The 23,648-nt window shown below is 44.1% G+C and overlaps 1 protein-coding gene across 1 annotated transcript; it reads right to left on the reverse strand.

The window, feature by feature from the left end:
• Nucleotides 1–1,341: 1,341 nt before the first annotated feature.
• On the reverse strand, nucleotides 1,342–23,395 carry LOC306765682 (uncharacterized protein; the record flags this gene model as incomplete). The annotated part of the gene is made up of 16 exons (XM_079253166.1): nucleotides 1,342–1,499; nucleotides 3,199–3,353; nucleotides 4,722–5,271; nucleotides 5,402–5,448; nucleotides 13,877–14,038; nucleotides 15,721–15,894; nucleotides 17,560–17,730; nucleotides 17,826–19,614; nucleotides 19,761–19,965; nucleotides 20,128–20,206; nucleotides 21,037–21,288; nucleotides 21,404–21,627; nucleotides 21,715–21,788; nucleotides 21,843–22,018; nucleotides 22,818–22,883; nucleotides 23,346–23,395. 16 exons carry the CDS (start codon nucleotides 23,393–23,395, stop codon nucleotides 1,342–1,344), a joined length of 4,332 nt encoding a protein of 1,443 aa, XP_079109292.1.
• Nucleotides 23,396–23,648: the final 253 nt, after the last annotated feature.

Raw genomic sequence — 23,648 nt, forward strand, 5'->3', positions numbered from 1 at the left:
TGGACTGAAATCCACCAGAACGCCCTGAATCGTCTAGTTGATGTGTTGACCAACCCACCAGTAATGGCTTACCCGAGATTTGAGGATCCATTTATTTTACATGTAGACGCTTCAGAGGAGGGACTCGGAGCAGTCTTGTATCAGAGACAGGAGGGCAAACTCAGAGTCATTGGATATGGCTCACGGACATTGACACCAGCAGAAAAAAATTACAGACTGCATTCAGGAAAACTGGAGTTTCTAGCGCTCAAGTGGGCTGTTGCAGATAGGTTTAGAGACTATTTGTTTTATGCTCCATCTGTAACAGTGTACAGTGATAATAACCCTGTCACTTATGTCCTAAAGCACAGCTAAATTGAATGCAACTGGCCATCGCTGGGTCTCCGAGTTAGCTGATTTCAACATTACGCTGAAGTACCATCCAGGAAAAAGCAATGACAAGGAAGGGTACATCTCACATCAGGAATATGCTCAGAAATGGCAACAACAAATGCAAGAGGCATATGAAATTGCATCCAAAACCATCAAAAAGACTACAGCGAGAGGGAAAATGTACTATGATAAAAAAAGACAAAGTGCTGTCCTTTTACCAGGTGATAGAGTTCTTGTAAGGAATATGTCAGAGCGCGGAGGACCTGGAAAACTGCGCTCACATTGGGAAAAACAGATACATATAGTTGTCTCCCAAAAAGGGGAAAACAGTCCGGTTTATGAAGTAAAGCATGTAACATGCGCCACAACCAGACACACTCTCTTGTGGAGCGGGCCATCAGGCTGCTAAAGTGGAGGTGGAGGTCCATCGATGCATCAGGAGGCAGCTTGTGCTACTCACCTGCAAATGTGTCAAAAATTGCGCGGGCATGTGCTGTGCTGCGTAACATGGCACTAAATGCAAACGTTCCCCTGCCAACACCAGACCCTACTATTGTCCCCGACCTCGAACCCCATCCCCTTGTGTTTGAACCAAATGCTGCAGATGTACAACAGCGTCTGGAAGTGATGCAATGCTTATGACATAAGAGGTAAAGAATTTTCATTTATTTACAAGTTTCTTTAGTGCAGTGCCTATGTCTTTCAAGGCAGACTTTATTTTTCTTTCAACTCCGTAGCCACCTGTTTTATGGCACTGATTGTGTCCCTCTGCACCTGCAGGACTTCTTCTGTGAGGACACGGCTGCTACGAGGGGGCGCATGAGGTGCCGTGACGTCAGGGGCGTCCCCATCTCCAACCACAGCTGTGGTACTACTGCTCTAGCTGAACACCCAGGAACTATAGTGGAAATGCATTGACACTAAATAAACTGGTGGCATTCATATAAAAGTTGTCTGTACATGTTCATTTTATAATTTGAAATGACCAGCATCATCCGGAGCCTGTTGCACGTGTGCTTCTGGGTCCCCCTCTGCCTCAGACACCACTCCACTCAGTAGGGACTCTCCGATTAGCCCTGCCAGCTTCTCAGCTGTGGGAGTGAGCTGCGGTATTTCCCTTCCTCCACCTGTGGTGCACACACTATGTTTGTGGAGAGCAATGCACTTCTTTGCCTCCTCTTTGATGTCGGACCACTTTTTTTTTTATCTCCGGGACCGTCCGGCCTTCTGAGGAGACGGCATTTACTGCATCGGCCACCTGCTGCCATCTCTCTGCCTTTCTGGCATTGGTGATGCCTGTCCCATGTCCGTCAAATAACACCTTTTTACGTTTTTCAATGTTTTTGATGATGACCTCTACCTCATACTCCATGAAGTTTCTATTTTTTGTTCTTTTGCCCTGCTGAGCCACCATGGAAATGAGATACTGAATATTCATCTGAGGCGTTTAACTGACCTTTTATAGTCATCATGAGGGCAGAGGAATGCACTTCCTCACCTGCTCCAGATTTAGTGTTGATCCTGATTTATGAAGGGAAACGGGTGTGGAATGTGGTGCACACTGCTTCGTAAAGGGAAGTTTTTTTGCGCCGCATTTCCTGTTTTCCGTACGTACGCCACCTGTAGACAGCGTTGCTCCGCACAGTTTGATAAATGAGGCCCCTGGACGGGTTTTCTATGTCCACCTTCTGCTCCTGGGACTCAGACCGGATCCAACAGTCCAGCACTGGAGTCTCAGACTGGTAGCGGGTCCTGCAGGTCTGCAGGGACCATGTCCAGTTCTGTCCCAGATCAACGCTGCAGCTGACGGTAACGTCATCAAATATTACTAAATATTTAAACATTAAGTATTTTTCATTTTATTTTTATTTATGTAAAATAAATTGAAACATGTTTCTTTCCTGAGTCTTTAGGATTCAGCTTCATTTGTATCGAAGAAAAAAGAGTTTATTTTATTTATTACAGAAAACAGAATCTGGAACAAAATGCGAAAAAAAATTTCACCTGAAAAACTCACAAGCAGCAGATTGTTATAAACATGACACTTTATATGTTTCATTATTATCAAAAACACAATTTTTTAATATAAATATAAAAAAAATCAAAGAAATGGAAAAAACTGGAAAACTTCAGGTGTAAAATTATGAACACATTTAACCAAAAGTTTAAATATTTTTATAGGGGTGGGACTTGATTAGGAAATTGTCCAATTAAATGCAGACTTTGTAGTTAATTAATCTCAATTAATTACATTTTAAAGGCAGAACAAATTTTGTCCCAAAAGCAACATTTTTTTCACTTAAATGAATTTTAATCAAATTAAATCGTAAAATAATCTTGGAAACAGGCTTTGTAATGAATGAATCTGGATGAACAGGACGGGACTGGAACATTGACAGGAACCACAGTGAGCGTGATGGAAGTCACAGCAGGACTGTGGAAAACTCTGGAATGACAGAGAGTCCATGTCAGACTGACGTGGCTGAACAGTTTGTGAACTGTGACGATGGTGGAAAAGTTTTTAGAAGATCTAAAATGATGAGACAGAAGAATCCACACAGGTGAGACGGCGTTTCCCTGTAAAATCTCTGCTAAACGTTCCACAGAACAGAACATGTGGGCCCACAGCAGAAGCCAGAAGACATATTCATGCAGAATATGTGGTGAAAGTTTGGCTCAGCGTAGCAAAGTGACTTGTCCCAGCAGAGTCCATGCAGGTAAAAAGCCTTTTAGCTGCACTACCTGTGGAAAACGGCTTTCTTCTACAAGTCATCTGACTGTTGATATGAGAAGCCACACAGGTGAGAGGCCTTCTTCCTGTCACACCTGTGGAAAATGTCTCAGTGGGAAGCGTCCACATGCCAAGCCACAGCGGCCAGAAGCCGTATTCCTGGAAAATATGCGCTAAAAGTTTCAGCCAAAGTTCCAGAGAAACAGGCCACATGGCGGGACGCCTCTCCCCAATGACGTGCAGGGAAACACTGGAAAAGCCCAACTCCACGTTCACATGAGAGCTGGTGGCCCATCAATGCTTTGTACACTAAAGTGATTCTTTTCAGATGCTCACTATGATTGTTTCTATCAGCTGGAGGAGACGAGCCTCTCAGAAGGCTTTCCAGTCTTTTCCTCTTGTGGATGTTTTGCTGCTGGAAATACAAAGAGACGTCAGCAGAGAGGAGGCTCCTCAGCTTGTAGCGTCTGTGTCAGTGATGCTAGAAATGTTGGCCTTTGTTTTGTCTTCTTGTCCACATTCAACTCTCAGCTGTGTCATGTTGTTGGGAATTCCTCCCACACTTTACTGAGACATGACAAAACGTCAGCAGCAGTGTTCTGCAGCAGCGGTGTGTTCTAACCAGCGTGTCGCGTCTGGATCACCTTTTCTACAACATTAAACACAGCCATCAGACAAGCGGACGCTCTCCTGTCCTTCTCATTAAAACAAGACACTTTTCAATCAATAAAAGCCCTTTGAATGTTTCTGGCAGTTTGCTGATTTCATCTGGAAAGTATTGATAAGTGCGTGTGATCGGCCACTAAGTATGTGTACTGGAATAGTAAGACTTAAGATCTTCAGCTGGATCTTTCTGCTTTTACTGACAACACAACACTTGTAGTTTCATACTTTCATAGATTGTGGATCAGTTTGATCAGGTGGAACTGATCCACAATCAGTGTTAGGTCCTAACTGGACAGACGGACGTCCCAGAAGTGGGACGGACTTTGACTTGTTTGACTTCCAAGCTAATGACGACGTCTAACCTTTCTTTTCTTTCTTTAGGTAGAATTTGAGAAAAAGGAAGAAATGAAAGTGAAAGTAATTCCAGGAAGCATCAAACATTAGAATGAAATGCTCTGAAATCATTTCACTTTCTGATATTAAGAGCAAACTAGAAGAAATAAAGACTGAAATGATTGTGAGAGTTTTTATTGAGATAAAAGGAAACATTTGGAGAATGTGACACAAATCAATAATGCATCTTTAATTCAACATGTAACTGCAGCCGACATGAGCTGAACACAACATCCTGATACTCAGTGTGAAGCTTTGACTGGAAACAGACAGAAAAACAACATGTGGATCCTGGAAGAAGCTCAGCTTCCATCTTTAAAGGACTGAAGAGGAAGAAGTTTCCAAGAATCATTTAGAAGAGTTTCACACACAAACTGAATCTGAAAAGATGTTTCTGAGTGAAAGAGACAGACATGTACAGCCTGAAGCATCTGTTCATCAGCTTCTCTGCTGCCAGCAGAGTCTTTACACTCCACACAGAGACACCCAGGAACCAGGCCAGGAACCAGACCAGGAACCAGACCTGGAACCAGACCAGGAACCAGACCTGGAACCAGACCAGGGCCAGACTCTAAACCCAGCATAGAGAGGATGAGTGAATGTGGTGATGAAGGTGTGGAGGTGGATCAGGGAGTCAGAGGAGACTCTGTAGAAGGACAGAGAGCCAGCTGGACAGTCCACATACACTGCTACTCTGTTAGAGACAGAGGAGGAGGAGGAGGAGGAGGAGGAGGAGGAGGAGGAGGAGGAGGAGGAGGAGGAGGAGGAGGAGGAGGAGATGGGTGTGTATCTGTTATTGTGCCAGACAGAGTAGCCTCCACCATCAGAGCAGATCAGACTCCAGGACTGATCATTACGTCCAAACTTAGACCTCCTGCTGATTTCTCTGTAACACACTGCTATATAAACGACTCCTCTCCACTCCACCTCCCAGTAGCAGCGACCAGTCAGAACATTTTCACACAGCAGCTGAGGACAGAAATCACTAAATCTGTCTGGATGACCAGGATATGACTGACGCTCCTCCACAAGCATCACCTTCCTGTTGTTGTCAGACAGTTTGAGTTCTCTGCTCACTGTGTTGACGTCGATGGTGAGTGGACAGGAATCTGATGGAGAGAACAAACACAATCCAGCTGCACTTATTGATCTATTGACACTTTGATGTGACTGATGAATGAGTGATGGGACGGTGTGAAGATGGTTGAATGTGATGAATCCAGTGAAAAACACACTTACACTTCCTCAGACCTGGTCTCAACCATGCTTCTCCAGCAGGCTCCACCCTGAAAGGAGGAGGGGGGTCAGAGCATGCTAACATGGACATGACATGTCTCTCATTTAGACCCAACCACAGCACTGCTTCAGCCATCACCTTCATCACTACTGATAGAATCACAGCTTTAGATCAGAACAAACTATTGTGCTGCTTTATTTGTTGACTTATCAAAAGCATTGTGTGTGTCTGATCGGGAGGACCGGGATAATTCCTGGTGGGCCGGACTTATGTTTGGGCAGCAAGGGCCGCTGGTTTTCCTATTTATTTATTTATCATTTGTTTATCACCAAGCATCATTAGACTGTTAATAACAAACCTGCAGAGAACAGAGCAGTTTTTATTCTTTATTCATAAGGATTAGATCTCCATGGACACTAATTTGCTTGATATTTAATATTCAGAAAAGGAAATTCTGATGTAAAGAATAGAGTTGGAGATTTCCCCTTTAACTCTGCTTTTTATTTTTGTGAAGTTGTGATGAAACTGTTTACTTACAGTGAAAAAAGAGTTTATAGTGTTATTAGAAAGTGAAACTCTTTCTATTATCTTCTATTTAATGTTTAATATTTTATGTATGACTTTATCTTTAAGGTTTGGACATCTATGAACATTTATTGAACAGAATGTAGATTCTGATTTTGTTCTAAAAGATGTGTTGGAGATGTTCAACAACATCTGAGTTGAAATAAATCTGAATTATGAAACAATCCTTACTTGCACTAAATTGGAGATATTTTAGAAAACTAGACTGGATTAAAAGGGGTTGCAGAGCAGTGTGCAAGTGTAGACTTAACATGTAAGGTTATCATTGGTTGGTTTTAAAAGGTCATAGTGGGCTGGTCTGAGGCATAAAACTCCAGGGCTGAAAATGAGTCCCACTCCGGATCTGCAGTTGATCACAATATTCTGCTGAATAGATTACGCAATCTAGGTTTCCATACGAGTGGCTGTGATTGGTTCTCTGACTACTTATCATCGAGGCGTCAATGTGTAAAGTCTGGTTGTCACGCGGTTCTGTGCTCTTAACAAGGATGATGGTGCAGTCATCGCTCCGTTGAGGTGCTTTATTTACAACTCCTCCTCGGGCTGCTCCATTATGGTCAAAATAATCATCACAATTATTTGGACTGAAACTGAGATCTGGATTATTTAACACAATTCTCCATTATCTTTAACAAGATGAATTTATTTAACATTAAACAGGCTTTTAAACAATGTCTTTAGGATTCCACATCTTTTAGAAAACAAACAACATGAAGCTTTGTCTTGACAAAGTTCAAATACTGATGTAAACTCAATAGATAAATTTAAACTATGTTGTAGTGAACTTCCACAACCTACTGCCATTATTCTACATTGCACCTGCAGCCGGAGGCGACTGGGAGACTGGCCGCCGGGTGCTTTAGGACGGGAGAGGCTCCCGCTGCTCCTTCCTTACAGTAACTGCAGAACAATATGAGCCTTCAAGTCAGTCGCCAAAACACCAGAAAAGTCTCCAATAACTCCAGTAAAAGTCGCTAGATTTGTCGCTTTGAACAAAAAAGTCACCAAGGGGGTTTGAAAGTCTCCAGATTTAGAGAGAAAGTCTCCAAGTTGGCAACAGTGTCTGAATGAAAGCAAAGCGGCTGTGGGAGGAGTTTACAGCACAGCGCTGCAACGCCAGAGACGCTCGATTAGCAGCTGAAGACAGCAGGAGAGGAAACTGCAGAGAGGAAAGAAATCACACCCTTTTATTTTTATCATCGTTGGAAACCCAGATCGTCACTGAGATTAAAATCTGATTCATCTTCCAGCCCTAACTCCTCCAAAGTGCAGCAATATATACAGTGTCCCGTCCCAGTATGTACAATATTTACAATATGTACAAGATCTCACCAATAGTTCTCTAGATGCCAGCTTCACAATACACATTCCAACCTACTCGCCACCCTGCCAGCTCAGAAATGAGCTCCTTATAAACATCAAGCTCCTCCCCTAACAGGAAGCTTCCCAGTTACCACAGATAGTAGGCTTTTTCTGAAACACCGTTTGTTCTCCATAACAAATATGCATACCAAAACATTCCACAAAGGAAACACATTTAAACATTCCCAACATCAGTAGAATCATCATAACACAGGTCAAAATAAACAGGATTATTCATGTGATACGGCGTTTCAGTGCATCACGTGACGGTGACGTCACTGCCGCATTGCGACAGGTTGACGTCTTAAACGCGGCCCGAGCGTTGCCTCGGTTTTCACAAACTACCAGCAGGCCTGGAGATGCACGGTAAGTAACTGTCCAGCAGCTTATTCCCAGTATTAGTAAGGCGACAACTGGGTGTGCTCCCCTAATGATCTGCTAACAGTAGGTGGAACGTCGGGAATGCGGCTGCTAACCGGTACCGTGGGTGTGTCTCTGGTGGCGTGATGGTCCTCAGGACCACCGTCAGGTAGGTACAGGTGTGTGTGTGTGTGTGTGTTTGGTGTCGGTCTGCAGGGTGTGTGACAAGGCTTCTTTGTCACACTACTAATTTTAAGTTCTGACGTTGTGGGCTGATCATATTTTTCGTTTTGATGTCTCGTACAACACCTGGTTTAAACTCAGTCAGCAAGACAAAAGCTAACAACAATTTGGTCTGTAAAGAACAGTTGAAAATAAACACGAGACACAAAATGAAAGTTTTAACAAATGTCCTAGTTATTAATTAATCCACACCACAGTAATTGCGATTGGAATTGCAGATACAAATTTGGATGAGCAAGAAATTTACTTTCAAAATCTTTTTTTGTGATTTTATTAAATTCTTCATGTAACAAATGGGTTTTTTCAAGATGCTGGTTCGCCTTCTAGGAGGATTGTGGACAGGGGCTTACAAGGGACTCATAAGGACCGGGTGCCCTGTCCCCTCCATTTATTGGGTTGGACTATTTTATTTCTTTTATCCTTTTTAAATTCATGTTTTAGCTTTAAGTAAGAGAGTGAATAAACTCCTTTGTTTTTAAATTCCACTGTCATTCGTGTGTGTGTTGGTGTGGCCCGGGGAACAACTGGAAGTCACAACTTGTGACATATTAACAATATAATTCCTTCTCTTAGTGACTGTCATGCCCGCTGATATGCAGATGACACTATCCTGTATTGTACTGCTGACTCGATGGCCACAGAGAAACTCCAGCTTTCTTTTAATATTCTTCAGGAGGCTCTTATCAGCTTAAAGCTGGTTTTAAATGACAAAAAGACTAAATTGATGTTATTTTCCCGTTCCAGAAACATGGACGGCAGCAACACATTTTTATTTTTATCTAGCAGGGACGGCTCTCGCATTCAGCGAGTCACTGAATAGAAGTATGTCGGCCTCTGGAGAGATGAAAAATGAACCTTTAGGTACCATGTCAATGCTCTTGTCTCCGCTCTACGACCCTCTACGGCTTCCTGTATGGGAACAAATCATACCTATCCCTAACTGGCAGGAAGAAAACAGTTGCCTGTCTTTTTATCAGGGTTGGATTACGGCGACATCATCTATAGACATGCAGCAGCAACAACCCTCAAACCTCTGGACTCCATCTACCTCTCTGCTCTCAGATTTCTTACCGGGGAGAGCTATGACACCCACCACTGCCTCTTCTATCAGAAGGCTGGCTGCTCCTCTCTCAGTGACAGATGCAGGAAACACTGCTATTTTTTATTTTTAAGGCTCTGACTGGAAAACTGCCTCCATACATTTCATCCCTACCAGAGAGGAGCTGTGGGTTTGATCCCAGTCGTTCCAGTAGCCTGACCTCTTTAAAGTCCCGTTTGTTTGAGTTGGACCTTCTCTTTTAACGCTCCAGATACATGGAACACTTCAGTAATCTCTGGGACTGGAGATCATCCCATCTTTTACTGATTTTAAATGTTTCATGTCTGACTTTTTAAATTCATCATGGTCTTGTTGTTGTGAAGTATTTTTATTAGTTTTATACAACCACGTCATTGACTTCAAACTTTTATTTATATTTATCTTTGTGAAGTCATCTGGATTTGTTTTGATTTTATTGTTCTGTGTTTATGATGTGTTGCTGTAAACTCATCGTCCCTGTAAATGAGGGAAACCTCAGTGACTAACCAGTTCAAATAAAGGTTAAATAAATGAGTGACAGCTTGTCATTTCTGGGAGCACATGTATAGAGAAGAAACTGACTGAACGGGGATGAAGAGGGTCTGGTGTGAACGAGACGGGAGCTCATATGCAGGCTCTGAAATAATGGCACACATTGATGGAAAGATCAGTTAGCTGACAGGAATAAACCTGCAAACAGGTTAAGAGGATAAAGTAGTGACAGAAACATGATGGAAATACTTTAGAAGAAGGAATCTGAAGTGAAATGTGTCCAACAGGCAACAATACAGGCTGTGGAAATAAAAAGCAGCATGATGGACTGAGGCTGCAGCAGAGGCCGACCGATGGAAGAAAGGTTGGAGAAAAAAACTCACTAATTCTGGAAAGAAGAGCAGAAAAACCAGATCACACATTTAGGAACTGATCAAGCTTTGATGGATCTTTCTGTCGGTGAGAAGCAGGAGCTTGTCATGCAGATAAAGCTTTTCATTCTATAGATTTTATAAAAAAGAAAAGAAAAAGTCACGTTCAGAAGTTCATTTTTCTGACGGCCTCATTCACTGACAGTTTTTTTTAAACTTGTCCAGCATGAAAGCAGCAGAATGATGGTCTGGCTGCTGTGTTCTGCTGAGCAAAGAGGAGCTTCATAGATATAAAGATCCCCTTCATCATTTAAGTTTTTATTTTATTAGTTTATGTAGAATAAATGTTGGTTTTACTGAGTTTCCATGGTACAGCTGGACCTGAGCGGAGAAGAAGACAGAACAAGGATAGAAAGAGAACAGAAAGGAAAGTAAACAGAAGACAAAGAGGAGACAGAAATACACCAGGAAGGAAACACTGCAATCCAATCACAGCTTCTAGACCATCTGCTGCACCTGTACAGAGACATAAAGGGCATCTCATGGCCCCCCCAGGAAGACAAAGTCAGCAACTGAAGGAGCACCAGAGATGAACAAAGTGGAAAAATGGATTTCAACTAAAAGCAGAAACACACACAGAAGTAAATGAAGGGAAAATGTGTGTTAGTGAGTAAACCTGCAGGACGACTCAGTGACTGTGTCACATGCAGAACACACGGAGTGAAACGTGTTCGCACAAGAGTCATCATGCCAATGTGACCCCGCCTGCACAAAGGTCAGAGGCAGGCCAGGAGGACCCTGAGACCCAACGGTAGCCACCCCGACCACAGACCCCAGCCCCCCACCCTGAAGTCAGCCCAGCGCCCGGCCACGAGGGGGCAGAGGGAGGCCCCGGCCAGAGCCCCCCCATTTTCAGTGGGCACAAGCCCCAGGGGGCCGAGACCGGCAGATGTAGACCCTGACGGGTACCAGGCACCCAGGGTGGACAGGACACAGGCCCCTAAACCTCCCAATCCCACAGTTAGGGGGCCCACACAGCGCCCACAGAGGACTGGGACCCACAGCTGACCACCCAGCGGGGGCCAGTCCACACCCCGGTGCACCAGTAGACTGGTCAGTGACACAGTTTTAACGTCTCTCTTCATATCTACGAGCGTTGCCAACTTTCAGAAGTGAACATAAGGGACGGCCACCACAGCTCCTCGGGGCCATGACCACCACGGCCCCCCTCCCACAGCAGTGCTGGCTTTTATGTTGTGTCTATAAAGTGCTGTTAATTAGGCTCCATAAAGCTGTAATAACATGCTTCCATATTTAATATATAACAGGGAAATATAGAAGAAAAAACTGCAGAATCAGTGAAGCTGGTTACTGAGAAGCTGCATGATGGAGCATTTGGCAGCAGCTAGGGATGCACTGATCCACTTTTTGGGAGTTCCGATCTGATACTGATATCTGAACTTTGAATATTTACCAATACCAGATGTGTTTATGTCAACATTATTGTGACTATGGTTATTTCTGCTGTTATAACTGTGTAAGATTTCATGAGGTTGTAATAAATGACCCATCCTTTCTGAAGTTACCTCACCAATACAAATATAATAACATTATAGATCTCACAGTTTCAACAAGTTTTATTCTGATTTGGCATATTTTACCTAAATACAACTATAAATGTGTGGTTTTGAAACAAAGATCCAGCTTTTAGTGTCGTGTTCCTCATCGCATGCGGCTCACTGACTCGTGAAGCAGCCTCTGGCTTTCTGAAAATGCATCTAAACAAGTCATAATGATCCTCAACGCTGCAGTTCTCTCCACAAACAAGAGCTGCAGGCTGCTTGCAGAAACTCTGCTGTCCTAACGGCCCTAACTGACCCTGTCAGAGTTGCCAGTTCTGGCTGATTTCAGCTGCAGCGAACTCCACCAAAGAGCTGCTCCGTCGGTAGCTCCGTATATATAATGAAAAAGAAACGCCCACATTCTGGAGGCATTATTGTATTTTCACCACATACTGTTGCATAAGAATGCCATTACTCCGTGCAACATTTAGGATAACCATTCCTTGCTAAAAAGCTGAATGTTACTGATTTGGCAACGTAGCGGGATACGTAGCGTGGGAACGCTGTTTGTCTGGGGGGGTGTGGCGGTTCTCCTCGTCTTAGTTTATTGAGTGCAGCTCTTGTTGAATTAATAGTGAGGATCACTGTTTTAGTGGAACAAAAAATGTCACATTTTAACATTGAAGGCATTTATTTCTTTTAAAACACATCTGGAACATGTCATCAAACACATATGTGCTAGCTTGATACTGGTATCGATACAGATACCAGTATCGGTTGTGGTATCGGCACACTTTTATTAATACCAGGTACGAGTACACACGCTTGGTATTGAGGGATGCACCAATACCAATACTGGTACTGGTATCGGTGCATCCCTAGCAGCAGCAGCAACTAAAGCAGGTCTGCTTGTGTGGAGGGAGCAACAATGAACTTTTAAACTAGAAACCAAACAAACTGAGAACTTAATGAAACTATTAAAATGAAAATTCTTTTAAAAATAGAAAAGTTTTCTCTGAACAGCATTTATTTATTAACTGTTAATCCATGAGTCTGACTTATTGTTAAAATGGACATATATAATATTTAGATGGGTGAATACTACTGTATATTAAATAAATGATCATTTAATCAACTGTAAAAACTCAACATGGTAAACAATCAAAGCACAACAGTCTCCTGCAGCAGCTCCACCATGTTCTGACATCTTCTGCTAAAAGGACATCATGTCCCACACTGGATCAGTCAGAACCGGGTCACTTCTGTGTTCTTACGTGTCTGCAGCGTTGCCTTCCTGATGCATGATGTGTGACATCAGACAGCCCACCATGCGCCATGCAAACACTCGCTGACACATTTTACACTTTGTCCTGTAACCGTCTCCACTGACGCTGTCCAGCTAATGAAAGCATCTTGGCTTTGGAGGACGTGGTGGCGTATCGGTGCAGAGGACATCTTTAAAAGGCGCCGGTGTTGTGAGCAGCATAGACATAATATATTGTAGACGCTGTATTAGCTATTGGAGAGGGAGAAATGCAGCCGCCATATTGGACCGGGAGCTAATCTGATAGCATTCCTAGCTAGCAGCCAAACAAGAAGATGGCAGAGTATTGTGCAGCATATTCCTGTTCCAGTCTGCAGACTGGTGGAAACAGGGCAGGTGGGATTACTTTGAAGTAAGTTTTCTGAGAAAGTAAGATTTTGTATTATACATTAGTGTGTGACTGATAGCCGTCACATGTAATGTAATAAACACATGCAGGTGGAACCTCAGTCGTTCCAGGAAACACTGATGCAGTAAGAGCAGCCGGGACTCTGCTCACAGCGTCACAACATCTATTAACTGGATGGAACTAATAGTTAAGGTGGAGCGCTGCTACACCTGAGCAAAGGTTTTCCGTTGGAGACTCAGCTTCAGATTAAATGTAACGGTATGTAGGCATGTAGATATTTATTTAGTGCAGGTGTTTTTTTTTTCCTTTTTCCTTCACAAGCAGATGGAGAAGCTTCATTCAGCTTCTATGCTCTACATGTCTGGAAGAAACTCCCAGAAAGCCTCAGATCAGCTGGAACATCCAGGTGAAAGACCCTCCTGTTCTCAGCTGCATTTCTAGATTTCTTATTTAAAAGTCCAAATCTGCTGTTTCATTAGAAACTTGATTTTATTTTAAACTTGATAATGTTTAATAGTTTCTATCTGATGTTCTTTCTCCTTCCTTTCTCTCTTGTTCCTTGCTCCTGCAGATTTTCTTCTTCAAGACCATCTATGGATATTTTATGTTTCTGCTGTGAGTAGAAGGAAAAAACAAATTCTGTGTGTAATAGTTCATCTAACACTCCATCTGACTGAGTGAAGGACAGAGAAACATGTACAGATCTTCCTCCTCTATCAGACATGGTGTGGCTGCAGCAGCCTCTCCATACCTGAGTCTGTGTGGATCCTTCAGTGCAGCCATCAGCAGCTTCACTCCTGACTCTCCTGGATGGTTGTAGCTCAGGTCCAGATGTTTCAGATGGGATGGGTTAGAGGTCAGAGCCGAGGCCAGAGAAGCACAGCCTTCCTCTGTTATCAGACATCCTGACAGGCTGCAGAAAACATGAATTAACTAAAATAATAGCTTCATCTAAACCATCCACCTGTATCTTAGACCCTCTCCCAACGAGCCTCTTTAAGGACATTTTCCCTTTAGTTGATACAACTCTATTAAATCTTATCAATATGTCTTTAGTGACAGGATATGTACCACAATCATTTAAAACTGCTGGAATCAAGTCTTTACTTAAGAAGCAATCTCTGGATCCAGAGGTGATAGCAAATTATAGACCTATATCTAATCTCCCGTTGATGTCCAAAATTCTGGAGAAAATATTTTCAGCTCAGCTACATGCCCACCTGAGCAGAAATAATTTCCAGTTCCAAGAGTTCCAGTCAGGATTTAGAGCTCATCACAGCACTGAGACGGCATTGGTGAAAGTTACTAATGACCTTCTTATGGCCTCAGACAAAGGACTTTTGTCCGTACTTATCTTACTTGATCTTAGTGCTGCATTTGATACAGTCGGTCATAACATTCTGTTAGAGAGACTAGAACAGGTGGTTGGAATTACAGGTTCAGCGTTAATCTGGTTTAAACCATATTTATCTGATAGACTTCAGTTTGTTCATGGAAATGACAAGTCCTCCTCACAAACTACAGTAAGTCATGGAGTTCCTCAAGGTTCTGGACTTGGACCAATACTCTTCACACTATATATGCTCCCTTTAGGCAAAATTATTAGACAACATGGAATAAACTGTCATTGTTATGCAGATGATACTCAGACATACTTCTCCTATACCAAGCGGAGTTCTTCATTCGCAGACTACAGGCTTACTTGTGGTTCTTAGAGTCTCAAAGAACCGAGCAGGAGGCAGAGCCTTTGGTTATCAGGCCCCTCTCTTATGGAATAAGCTCCCAGTTAGTGTTAGGGAAGCAGACACCCTCCCCACCTTTAAGACTTGGCTGAAGACTTATCTTTTTGATAAGTCCTATAGCTATGGATGGTTAGCATCCCTTAGTTATGCTGCTATAGGTTTAGACTGCTGAGGCACATTTCCTGATACACTGAGCTTCTTTCTCTTTATCTCTCTCTATCTATCCCCCCCCAATAACTGTGTTGCATCATTAACATGTATGTCTCCCGTCTCAGCAGGTCTCCCTGGCCGGGAGTAGCAGTTCCTGTTGTCTGTTGTCTTTCTGTCCTCTTCCCCCCCACACAGCAGAAGCAGATGGCTGCCTGTCCTTGAGCCGGGTTCTGCCGGAGGTTTCCTTCCTGTTAAAAGGGAGTTTTTTCCTTCCCACTGTCGCCAGTGTGCTTGCTCAGGATGGGAGATTGAGGTGGACTCAACTCAATCTGTTGGTTTCCTTATATAGGCTGTTATGAATTGGCTTTCATTATGTTTTCTTTTTCCTGTCTGTAAAGCATCTTGAGATGGCATTGCTGTGATTTGATGCCATATAAATAAAGTTGAATTAAATTTAATTGAATTGAATTTAACAGAAAACACAAAAACCTAGAGAGACTTGCAGTGAAAGTAAAGCTGAATGAAGAACTGGACCCGTCTCTCATTGTTCCCTTTGTGTTGCTGCTTATTGTGGAGTGTTGTGGTTTTTGTACTGCAATGACACTTCAGGGCCACCATAGATATTCATACAAACAGCTTCTGCAGGTATCATGTTAGTCATGAATAAAAACTCCTTTAAACACTCAGTGTGATGAATCCTGACCTGAGAGTTTCCAGTTTGCAGTTTGGACTCTTCAGTCCACCAGACAACTTCTTCACTCCTGAATCCTGCAGGTTGTTGTTACTCAGGTCCAGTTCTGTCAGACTGGAGGACTGGGAGCTGAGAAGTGAGGACAGATCTTCACAGCTTCTCTCTGAGAGACCACACACACTCAGCCTGGAGAGAAAGTTTCAGAGAAAAATGCAAATAAGACATGTGAGAAGAAGATGACAAGATCAGGACTCATGTTGAACGTCTCCTCAAAGATCACCTGTAGAGAAAATCAGGTTGAACTCTGCAGAGTTTCATTGTGGTTTTACTGTTTAGGATCTTAAATGGTTCACTGTTTTGTTTTAAATCTGGTACATAAATAAACCTATTTTTTTACTTTTTTTTAAGTACAATGAAAAAACAAAAACTAAAGAAACAGACATAAGAGGTGAATATGAACCAAAACAAACTGACATCAGTGTGCTGTCCTCACAACACGTGACTATGTGAAGCTAGACAGGCAGCGAACAAAGCAGCAAATATAAAGTTCTCCACACAAGGCTTGCTTTTCTTGTTATCACTGAAGATCTTTATGAACTATTATATTTGCATTTCCATTTTTATAACTGAAACATACTGCCTGTACTTCCAGGGACTTATAGTGGGGGCTTCTGCCTGGAAAGACAGGTCTTGTCAAGTCCTGGAATAAGTATAAGGGAGCATTAAAAGATCAGATGAGGTCTGACTTTGGCAGCATGTTGAGGCTGAAGCAACTGAGTCATATATAGAGAAGACTGACCAAGTAATGATCTGAAGACTTTTGTCTGCAAATAAGCCCAAATTCTCCCACTAGGATGGTATTTGTAGGAGCCATAAATGTAGTTTAGACGGGGAATCATCACTGGGTGGATGGTTGGTGTTACATGGTTGTCATGGTGATGTGGAGTGGGGTCACATGGATGGGAACCAGTGTAAATCTAAACCAGTGTTTCCAGTCCTGCTCCTCCAGTTCCACTGCCCTGCATGTTTTAGAGGCAGCCCTACTTTAACACACCTGAATGAAATGAACGGCTCATTTACAGGCTGCAAAGAACTTGATGAGGAAGTTGAGGAATCTGAATCAGGTGTGTTGGAGTAGGAACACGTCTAAGACATGCAGGGCAGTGGTACTGGAGGACCAGGACTGACAAACACTGGACTAAACTATTGTAGATGTTATTTTAGGATTTTCTACACTGCTGGTCCTGAGAACACATTTAGTTTCATGTTTACATGCAAATGAGTGTGAAAGGAACCTTGAAACGTGGACGTTGAGCCTTGTCTGCCTGGAGGACTGGGATCTGAGAACTGAAGACAGAACCTCAACCCCTTCACCTGAGAGGACACAGCTGCTCAGTCTGAAAATGAAGAAGATTTGTCTTAAAATGATGCCACATTAAATGCTGATGATGAGCTGAGAGACTCATGCAACAAAGAAAAATGATGAAAATTTCTTCTGGGAGGAAAAAACAGGAACATGAAGCCAAACACTCATCTATTCTTTTCTTCATATATAAGACTAATATTGCTTTAAGTTTATTCCAGAGACCAGCCAACATTTTGGGCTTTGTGTAGTATTTCCTTTAAATGAATAAGTGTTGATATGTTGGACTTGTTCTGTCCATCTTCCAGTCGGTTAGTAGCTACATGAGCTAAATCAGGTAAGGCTGAATGAACTGACATAACAAGAACCTTTTTCATGCTAATGTGTTCATCTGGAGAAATTCCATTCTGTTTATTTCTAAATAGTCCAGAAATGTTTCACATTATTGGATCACAAAGACTTTATGAAGCTGAAGAAGTAAAACCAACCTGAGAGTTTCCAGGTTACAATGTGGACTCTGCAGACCAACAGACAGCTGCTTCATTTCCAAGTCCTGGATGTTCAGGTCCAGGTCCAGTTCCTTCAGTCTGGAGGACTGGGAGCTGAGAACTGAGGACAGAGCTGAACATCCTCCATCTGATAGGGAACAGCTGCTCAGTCTGGAGAGGAAATAGACCAGCAGTAATGTGTTCCATGATGTCCATTAAAAGCAGCATCAGTATGTTTCTCCACATCCTGCTATATATGTACTTACAGAGCTTTGTTGGAGGCTTTGACCACTGGCAGCAGCCTCAGAAGAACCTCCTCTGAAGGAGAGTATTTCTGCAGGTCAAACACATCCAGATCTTCTTCTGATGACAGTAAGATGAAGCTCAGAGCTGACCACTGAGCAGGAGACAGTTTATCTGTGGAGAGACGTCCTGATCTCAGGGACTGTTGGACCTCCTCCACTAGAGAACCATCATTCAGTTCATTCAGACAGTGGAACAGATTGATGCTTCTCTCTGCAGACACATTCTCACTGAGCTTCTTCTTGATGTACTGAACTGTTTCCTGATTGGTCTGTGAGCTCCTTCCTGTCTGTGTCATCAGGCCTCGTAGGAGTCTCTGATTGGTCTCCAGTGAAAGACCCAGGAGGAAGCGGAGGAACAAGTCCAGGTGTCCATTTGGACTCTGTAAGGCCTCGTCTACAGCACTCTGATGGAGATCTTTTACATCATCTCTGAATAATTTAAACCACTTCTGTCTGAACAGATTGACTCCAGACTTGATGAAGGTCCGACGGACATGAAGAGCAGCCAGAAACTCCTGAAGACTCAGATGGATGAAGCTGAACACCTTCTCTTCCTGCTGGTACAGTCCTTTCTCCTCTTTAAAGATCTGTGTGAACACTCCTGAGTACACCGAGGCTTCTGTGATATCGATGCCACACTCTTTCAGGTCTTCTTCATAGAAGATCAGGTTTCCTTTCTGCAGCTGATCAAAAGCCAGTTTTCCCAGAGACTCAATCATCTTCCTGCTCTCTGGACTCCAGACTGGATCTGTCTCAGCTCCTCCATCATACTTGACCTTCTTGACTTTGGTCTGAACCAGCAGGAAGCGGGTGTACATCTCAGTCAGGGTCTTGGGCAGCTCTCCTCCCTCTCTGGTTTTCAGCTCATCCTCCAGAACTGTAGCAAGGATCCAGCAGAAGACCGGGATGTGGCACATGATGTGGAGGCTTCGTGATGTCTTCATGTGGGAGATGATCCTGCTGGCCTGCTCCTCATCTCTGAACCTCTTCCTGAAGTACTCCTCCTTCTGTGGGTCAGTGAACCCTCTGACCTCTGTCGCCATGCCAACACAGTCAGGAGGGATCTGATTGGCTGCTGCAGGTCGTGTGGTTATCCAGAGGTGAGCAGATGGAAGCAGTTTCCCCCTGATGAGGTTAGTCAGCAGCACATCCACTGAGGTGGACTCTGTAACATCAGTCAGGATCTCATTGTTGTGGAAGTCCAGAGGAAGTCGACACTCATCCAGACCGTCAAAGATGAAGACGACCTGGAAGTCTTCAAAGCTGCAGATTCCTGCTTCTTTAGTTTCAGTAAAGAAGTGATGAACAAGTCCCACCAAGCTGAACTTTCTCTCTTTCAGCACATTCAGCTCTCTGAAAGTCAGTGGAAATGTCAACTGGATGTCCTGGTTGGCTTCGTCTTCAGCCCAGTCCAGAGTGAACTTCTGTGTTAAGACAGTTTTCCCGATGCCAGCCACTCCCTTTGTCATCACTGTTCTGATTGGTTCATCTCTTCCAGGTGGGGGTTTAAAGATGTCTTCTAGTCTGATGGTTGTTTCTGGTCTGTCTGCTTTCCTGGATGCTGCTTCAATCTGTCTGACCTCATGTTCATCATTGACCTCTGCAGCCCCTCCCTCTGTGATGTAGAGCTCTGTGTAGATCTCATTCAGAAGGGTTTGCTTTCCTGCTTTAGCGATCCCCTCAAACACACACTGGAACTTCTTCTTCAGAGAAGATTTTAGTTTCCGGCCACAAACTGAAGCCAGAAGTTCTGAATGAAAAGCAGAAATCAGACGAGTCAGTAAAGATTTCAAGCCTCTGAAGAAGGAGGATGTGAACATGTGATGTTCCACGTGTTGAGACGTCAGTAAATGTTTCATTTATCAGCAGCTTCAATCTTTAGAGAAATCCTCTTACTGCTCTGCAGACGCTCAGCCAGCTCCTCCTGCTTCATTCTCCTCAGGAAGTCCACTGTGATCTTCACTAATGCCTCTCTGCTGCTCTTCCTCTGCTCTTCATCCTCACCCTCCAACACTGAGCATTCTGGGTAATCTGGACTCAGAAGCTTCTGGATCTTCTTCAGCTCCTTCTTCACAAAAGTGATGATGTTGTCCTCCAGCAGCTGGAAGAGAAAACCACATGAAGGACACAGTCAGACTGAAAGCATGGAGCCAAACATCAGATCCATGTTGGACACGCTGACAATCCACTGGTCTACAAAGTGCAGCGTGGAGATGAGTGTGAACAGAAGAGATGGAGAAGTAGTTGTTGTACATGTACACACCAGAAATATGGAGTCCAGCTGTGTCTGATGCTGCTGGGCAGACTGACCACTGGGAAGCTCTGAGCTCTGCTGCTCCACTCTGTAAGGACATCAGGACCTTTATTGTCATTGCATCAACGTCACCATGGCAACAGCATTTTGTTGGCACTCGGCAATAAAAACAGCAACATGCATATTGAATGAAATGGACATTAAATGTAAAACACAGCAATAGAAGAATGAAAATCAGAATAAAAGAGAGGAATAAAAGCTGAGGTGGGCCAGAGGAAGACGGAGCAGATCAAGTATGATGTTGGCAGTTCAGTGAGGATGAAGAGGGAGAGTGGGGGAGTGAGGGGGGAGAGGCTTGATGGAGGAAACAGCTCTGTGGGGAAAAGCTGTTTGCCAATCTGGAGGTTGTGGGTTTTAAATGTCTAAATCTTTTCCTTGATGGAAGGGGAACAAAGTGAGTGTGTGCAGGGTGGGTCTTGTCTCTGAAGATGGACCATGCCGTCCTCTGTGGTCAGAGTGCAGCTCCTATGATCCTCTGTGCTGCCTTCACCACACGGGACAGATCTGTTTTGTGGCGTGCAGCTTGCATAGCACACAGTACAGCCCTGACAAAGGATGCTTTCTGTTGTTGGTGAGGAGATGAGCTGCTAGACCGGCTTGCTTCAGCTTCCTCAGGAAGAAGAGTCTTTGCTGAGCTCTCTGCACCAGATGGGAGCTGTTAATCCACCATGTTAGGTCTTTGCTTATGTGGCTCCCAAGAAACTGAACAGATTCAGGTCTTTCCAGCTCCTCTCCCTTGATGAACAGTGGGTGCTGAATGGTCCTACTGGTCCTTCTAAAATCCACAAGAAGCTCTTTGGTTCTGGTCGTGTTGAGAGCCAGATTGTTGTCTGCACACCACTCGACCAGGTGCTGGACCTCCTGCTGTAGGAGGTCTCATCGTTGTTGCTGATGCCTCCAACCACTGTGCTATCATCTGCAGACTTTACTATGGTGTTGGAGGAATGGATGGAGGGCTTCAAGTCCTGGATGAAGAGGGCCAGACCCAGAACACACCCCTGTGGCCTGTTGGTGAGGAAGTCCATGATCCATATGCAGAGTGAGGTGAGGAGACCAAGGCTGATGAGTTTCTGGAGCAGTTTATGGGAGATTACAGTCTTGGAGGCGGAGCTGGAATCCACAAAGAGCATCCTGATGTAGCTGTCTGCTGGTCCAGGTGCTTCTGGGCTGTGTGGAGTGTGATGGAGATGCATCCTCTGTAGATCTGTTTGCTCTGTATGCAAACTGAGGACTGTCCAGGTCTGCAGGGATGCTGCTGTTGATGTGAGCCAGTATGAGCCTCTCAAAGCGTTTCATAATGAGCAGGATGAGGCCAACAGGACAATCATCATGAAGGCATGTGATGGAGGGCTGTTTAGACACAGGAATAATGGTGGTGGATATGAAGCAGGAGGGAAGTGCAGCTTGTTGCAGGGAGAGGTTAAAGATGGAGGTAAAGACCCCCGCTAGCTGGTCAGCACAGGTTTTCAGCACACAGCCTGAAAGTCCATCTGGTCCAGTTGCTTTATTGATGTTAATCCTTAGTGTGGATCTCACCTGATGCTTCTGAAGGACAAATGACTGTTTGTCCTGTTTGGAGTGGAAGCTCCCACCATTTCCATCCCATAATGCTGTTTATCAGAACATCCAAAGCATGAAGTGTGTCAGGAAGGTCCCTCTCATACCTGGCCAGGTTGGTGTTGTCCTTCCAGTCATGAAGGGTTTGATGCCCTTCCACATGCCCCGGGGGTCCTTGTTTCCAAAGTCCCCCTCAGTCCGCTGCCTGTACCTGCCTTTTGCCTCTCTGACACTCTTTGCCAGGCTCTTCTGGGAGGTCATAAAGGTCAGCATATCTCCTGGCCTACAAGCAGCCTCTCTCACCTTCATCATGAAGCTCCCACTCTCATTAAAGCAGCTTTCTGCTTTGGGAAGATCTGGACTGTTTTAGTGGGCAGTAGCTCCACTGTGGAAAAGCTGATGTCATCCAAAGCAGCAGAGGTGTGCTCCTCCAAGCCAGATCCTTGAGAGAAAACCTCCCAGTCTGTGCTCTCAAAGCAGTCCTGTAGAGATACGGTGGCCTTCTTGGTCCAGACCCCTACGCTCTAGTTTTGCTTTGTTTCTGCACACTACAGGTCTGGAAGATGGAATCAGTATCAGAGAGATGTGCTCTCTGTGCTGAGGTGCCCTGGAGCAAGGCAGCCACAGCCAGGATGTGCTTGGATGAGACTGGTTAGACTGGGCAGCTCCCAGTAGAAATGTGTTTGATGTTGGAGTTTTTCACCAAGTAAAAGTTTGCTTTGTTGTGACTGCAGGTCACTTAGTAAGTGAGCTTCAGGGAATGTGCAGAACTTGTGGAAAGGTCCAGAATGTGAGGAGGAAAAACTGACGTTTGCTTCTACGTTCCACAGATGAGAAAGCTGAATTCTGGAGATGCTGTTTCCTGCACTGAGACAGAGTCTTCCTGCTTATTCTCAGCTCACAGGAAACATCCCATAAAACTGCTTATTATAAGAGCTTTATCTGGATATTTCACCTGGAAATACTGAAGATATCCGGACTAATATATAGATCCGTATATCCGGAATAATACTCTGGTATTATTGATGTGAAACACAAGCTGGAATAAAACCAAACTGATGCAACATTTACACACAGCTCACCTCTCTGGATCTGATTTAAAATGAAGAGGATGACCCATCGACCTGTTGCTCTTAAAGGACAAACAGCTGGGTGCTGATCCAGGTCCTGATCCAGGTCTAGGTTCTGGTCCTGGTCCAGGTTGATTCCTGTGAATAAAGATGGTTTCATGGTTTCACAGCTGAATCCTGAAATTGAACATTTAGTTTGATGAAGACTCTGGAGGACAAATCAGATCCATCACATGACAAACATGATGCTGCAGATTCGTCTCAGACGTCCAGAAATGATTCAACAGAAACTGGTTTTCATCTGGAACCTGATCCAGAACCTCCACTGGACTCTGATACTCACTGCTGGTCTGAGCTGAAATAAATACGTTCATCCATCGACCAGTCGCTCTTCATGGACACACAGCTGGGCTCAGGTCCAGGTCCAGGTCCAGGTCCAGGTCCAGGTCCAGGCTGGTTCCTGTGAATCCAGATGTTTGCTGATGTGAGTTTTTGTGATTTCTGAGAAGAGTCATGGAGAGTTAGAGATGGATATCTGACCTCTGAGTGGTTTTAGAGGGAGGGACTCCCTCCTCTCTGTCCTGATCCATGATGCTGGATTCACATTGGCTCACACACACTTTCTACCTCCACCTGCAGAGGAAACACACATCGGCTCACACACACTTTCTACCTCCACCTGCAGAGGAAACACACATCGGCTCACACACACTTTCTACCTCCACCTGCAGAGGAAACACACATCGGCTCACACACACTTTCTACCTCCACCTGCAGAGGAAACACACATCGGCTCACACACACTTTCTACCTCCACCTGCAGAGGAAACACACATCGGCTCA

The sequence above is a fragment of the Telmatherina bonti genome (assembly GCF_933228915.1).
Source record: "Telmatherina bonti genome assembly, chromosome: 14".
NCBI classification, from domain to species: domain Eukaryota; kingdom Metazoa; phylum Chordata; class Actinopteri; order Atheriniformes; family Telmatherinidae; genus Telmatherina; species Telmatherina bonti.